The sequence below is a fragment of the Poecilia reticulata genome, linkage group LG6, assembly GCF_000633615.1.
Source record: "Poecilia reticulata strain Guanapo linkage group LG6, Guppy_female_1.0+MT, whole genome shotgun sequence".
Lineage (NCBI taxonomy): Eukaryota > Metazoa > Chordata > Actinopteri > Cyprinodontiformes > Poeciliidae > Poecilia > Poecilia reticulata.
The window spans coordinates 5,884,116-5,888,537 of NC_024336.1; the positions used below are offsets into that span (position 1 = coordinate 5,884,116).

The 4,422-nt window shown below is 45.0% G+C and overlaps 1 protein-coding gene across 1 annotated transcript in view; it reads right to left on the bottom strand.

The window, feature by feature from the left end:
• Positions 1-730: 730 nt before the first annotated feature.
• The window catches only part of LOC103465848 (calcium/calmodulin-dependent protein kinase type 1D-like), a 31,732-nt gene continuing 28,040 nt past the window's right edge, over positions 731-4,422 (bottom strand). Inside the window, exons 8-10 of the mRNA XM_017305150.1 lie at positions 3,570-3,657; positions 3,271-3,433; positions 731-2,465 (exon numbers count right to left, since the gene is read on the bottom strand). Coding sequence (XP_017160639.1) covers positions 2,317-2,465; positions 3,271-3,433; positions 3,570-3,657 — 400 coding nt within the window. The 3' untranslated portion in view covers positions 731-2,316. The remainder of the gene's footprint in view (positions 2,466-3,270; positions 3,434-3,569; positions 3,658-4,422) is intronic.

Below are 4,422 nucleotides of genomic sequence, written 5' to 3' on the forward strand. Positions count from 1 at the left end.
GCCTCTTGAAGCAATAGCCACAAAATAGAAGAAAAAGCAGAGAACCCTTTTGAATCTAAAATCTGGGTCATTACCTACTTATCTGATTTCTTCTGTGTTTGCAGCGGAGCAGAGGCAGGTTTTGGCTGCTGACGAGCGAAAGAGGGAGTTTCACGAGGAGAAGAGGAATGAATTTGAGAGCTATGCCGAGGAGGACAACGACGGTACGTGTCACACGTAGAGCAGATGCAGCGGAGGTGGGGAGGAAGAGGAGTTTAGACAACTATAGGCACATCTCGGCAGTATGGTGTTTTATGTAAACTTTTGTAAAATCTTTTATTGCTTCACCTTTTCTTTAGGATTGCACCAATTGCAGATTTCTGGCTGATTACCGATCTTTTAAAAGCCTGACCTGCTTTCCAATTCCGGTTTTGGCAGATGCCAATTTATTTTGTCTGAAATGTTGCTCAATAATATAGCAAGAAAGTCGCTGAATTGAACTGAATAGTGGCTATTGTTAACAATAAACGTGCAGACATGACCTGGTGGTCCGGTCTATCAGTCAAACCTTTCTGACGACAGAGCAGAAGAAGACAGTGGCTGATTTTTAGACCTTTACCAAGGTAGTTAAGATCGGTGGATAAGATCGGCCGATAACCAATCTCCCAGAATTACAGTTATCGGCATTGATGAATCAGTGCACCCCTACTTTTCTTCTAATGACATAAAATAAAACACGCAAGACTGGTGAATGTTGTAGAGTTCTTGTATTTACAGCAAGTATACTTCCAAAATCTTTGATATTCACCACATCTTTTGTTATTAAAAGGTGGCAAAATCTTATACACTGGCCATGCACTTGTTACTTTTCTGGACTGCTTTTTTTCTTTTTTTAAATTCCACATTCATGTTGAGTAATTAAAGTTAAGTAGAGAAAGCACAAAGAAAATACAAAGACGGACTCCTTTCTCTTCTCTGTCAGAGGCAGTTTTTACAGAGCGACAGAGCAGGAGGGGAGGGGATGAGGACGGAGTCTTTCAGCTAAATTCCACAGGCTGGTATGAAAAGCACAGTGATTAAACACAGAGTGGAGCTGTTTTTCTCAGAACAGCCACTTCAGGAGCGGAAGCAGAGCACGATACCTCAACTGCACCACTGCGATGGGAGCAAAATGAAGCAGAAATACCGTCACATCACTGGTCGTTCTCCACAACCCGTCATGTTYGAGGTTTACCGAGAAGAAACAGTGTCAGGTAGTAAACGTATATCCCAGTGGCACAAGGGGATAAAAAGCTGTTTTTAGGTGTTTTTCTTTCTTTAAAAAGAATAAAAATATTTCATTAAGTCGGATGAGTCAGTTGTGATTGATCACACAGAGGCGTTTGGTTAGATTCAAGCACACATCCCTGCAGATCCCTGAGAACTCATAGAGCGCCCTCCTGTGGATGAAGGAGGACATTACAGTCACATCGAAACTCATTAAATAAAACAGCAATTACAAAGTCACATCTAGTAGATACTGTATTTATGTGGCAATAACTGCAAGTCCAGTTTTAATAAACATTTACACGTCTCAGCAAATTATATTCTTACAAAAAGTCATTATATGTAATCTAGGAAAATAAATATTCCCAATAGATAAGCAATCGTTTGCACTCTCTCTCTCTGGAATCACAGCCATGACCGATGCGGATTGTCCTGCTTGGATTGTTAACTTAAAAATAATAAAATAAAATAAAGCAAAGACACAACACTGACAGCCATACTGATGGAAGTCATGACGCCGTGAGTCGTCACAGCAAAAACACCACAGCGGATTGGACGGGAGCCGCCTGAACAACAGCAGGTTTAGAGTGCAGATGATGGCACAAGTATTAACCACAGCTTGAAGCTTTATATGTTTCACCTGCATGACATGACTCTACAGAACGGTTCCAGGCAGGATATTTAAACAAGGCATACAGCGGAACGACTTTTTACAGTCAAGCTCCAGCAGAGAGTTCCCTTTAGTCCCGTTGCTCCGTCAGCAGTCGCTTGTTTGTTCGCCTGCCAGACAAGCCGTCGTCTCCACAGCAGCAGCAGCTTTCAGGTGAGTCTTCCCTTTCCCCCCTCCTTCATCTGAACTTCCATGTCTGTGTGAAGACGTAAAGGGGAAGCAGCGCCGTGCGAAACGAGGCCGAGCCAGGGCTCCTCAAATTTCCTCCCTCGGGGTTTGGCGTTAGCAGACGGGAGGCAGCGGGATGGAAAAACTGGGCAACCATGTCGCAACGTGAGACCCCCTCAACCGGGGTCTCAAAGCTCGGTGGTCTCCCAGCTCACCTCCCGCGGAACCTGGCGTCATTTAGTCCCAGTGTGGATGACCGTGACGGTGGAGGGGCGCGGCCGGGCGGGTTCGGCCACCACCTGGGGCTCCTCCAGGGACACGGGAAGGTCAGAGTCCTGGTTGTGCACTTTGACGACGGATGGAAGAGGAGCGATAGGAGGACCTGCGGGAGACATGGCACGGATTAGAAACAGAAATATGCTGCACTGTTTTATGTAATAATGAGTTGCTGGTTAGTTTAGTTCCATGATGTGTTTCAAACTTTTCAGCAAGATATCGGAGCTTACTTCAAGTCAATAATTCCTTAATATTGACGAATGGAACTAGAACTTTTTCATCAATATTAAAAGAATTATTGGCTTACAACGAGCTTGGATTTCTTGCCAAAAAGTTACTTGTTAGTTTTCTTATTCCAAGCATACTAAGACATATGCACTAGAAACTACATCACAAACACTTGATAAGATTTAGTCTTTTTGCAAAGCAATCCTGTTTCTCACTTTAACAAACCTTGTGTAAACAGCTTTACTCACACTGACATTAAATCAGAGGCAGTGAGGTAATATTTTCCTTTGGTCATACTGGATCTAATTCAGCTGCGCCACGCTTTTCCAATTTCTTATTGCTAAGATTTTGCGAAGTGGAAACCCAACTTCACAATGTACGTGCTACTTTGTTCCTCTAGCACACAAAATCCTATCAAAATACATTTAGGTTTGTTTGTTGCAATGTGTAAAACGTTTACGGGATGTAAATACTTTTGGAAGATATTGTATGTCTCATATCAACAGCGCTGCAAAAAGGCTTCTTTTTTGTTTTTTTAAAAAGATGATGTATTAAACACAAAGGCAGCAGAAGCGTTGATCGTCTTAACGGAGCGGGCAGCAGAATGAAAGTTTGGCTAAACTCCAAGCTGGAAGTTAAACGCGTCTGTTTTGATCACAGCTGGGATCCGCAGAGTCACTCACAGTCCTTCAGGGAGAGCGGGGCGCAGTCCACAGACTGGCTCTTGGCCGGCGCTCGGCTCTGAGGACCCGTCGCAGGCTTGGCGTTTTGGATGCTGCTTCCGAAGCTGGTGCCGAGCTGCAGACGCCTCATGTGGCGGATCACAGCTGTCGCGTTGAACGCTTGCTAAGCGGAGAAGGTGCAAAACAGAAATCACTTTATTTATTTATTTTTTTCCCCCAGCAAGAAGAAACAAAAACATTGCTTTTTTTATTATTATTATTTGCTATTTTTGGTAAATAAGATTTAAAGTTTCACATACCCTCCATTTGCTTTTGGCGAAGTTTTTGCGCATTTGTCGACTGACAGAAGCATGTATGTTCTTGCACAGAGCAGTGTCTCCAGCAATCCTGTAGAGAAAGAAAAGAAAATACACACACACACAATCAGTGGAAGCATTCACACACACACACACACACGCACACACGCAAGCAAGCAAGCACGCACACACACACACACACACACACACACACACACACACACGCACACACACACACACACACACACCGTCCTGCCAGTAGAATGATCCCCGTGCTGTTTTCATATTCAATCCCTGCGTTTCTTTCCATTCAGCTGCAGCACTTTTTGAGTGATGGGCTGCTGTTTCTGCAGGATTCCCTCTCGCATTCATCATCATCGCATCTCTTTACGAGACCCTGTAAAACGAAAGCCGTTTCTCTCCATTATGGCATCTGTTCCCGCCGGTCGCATCGGAACAACCACCTGCCCACGACCCACAAAAATGCCCACTTACTCCCTAACAGATTTGCTGGCCCCCTCGGCGGGATGCGTCAGCCCATGCCGTCTCGGCCTCGTTAGGACTGACTCAGACCTGGGAATACATCCCAGTTGTTCATTAAGACTTCAAGGATCCTTGAGGATACAAGCCACTAATTGGCGGGGATTTATTCAGAAGATTTCTTCCCCGAGATGCTGGCGCTGCCCGGCAGAGGTGGGCCCGCCGCTCAGAGCCGTGCTGACAGATGACTGTGGGAGGACAAGCTCTCCATGACACATGCGTAAGCCTGGCAATCTGCGTCACACCGCTATGAAACGAGGTGTGTGTGTGTGTGTGTGTGTGTGGGTGTGTGTGTGTGTGTGTGTGTGTGTGTGTG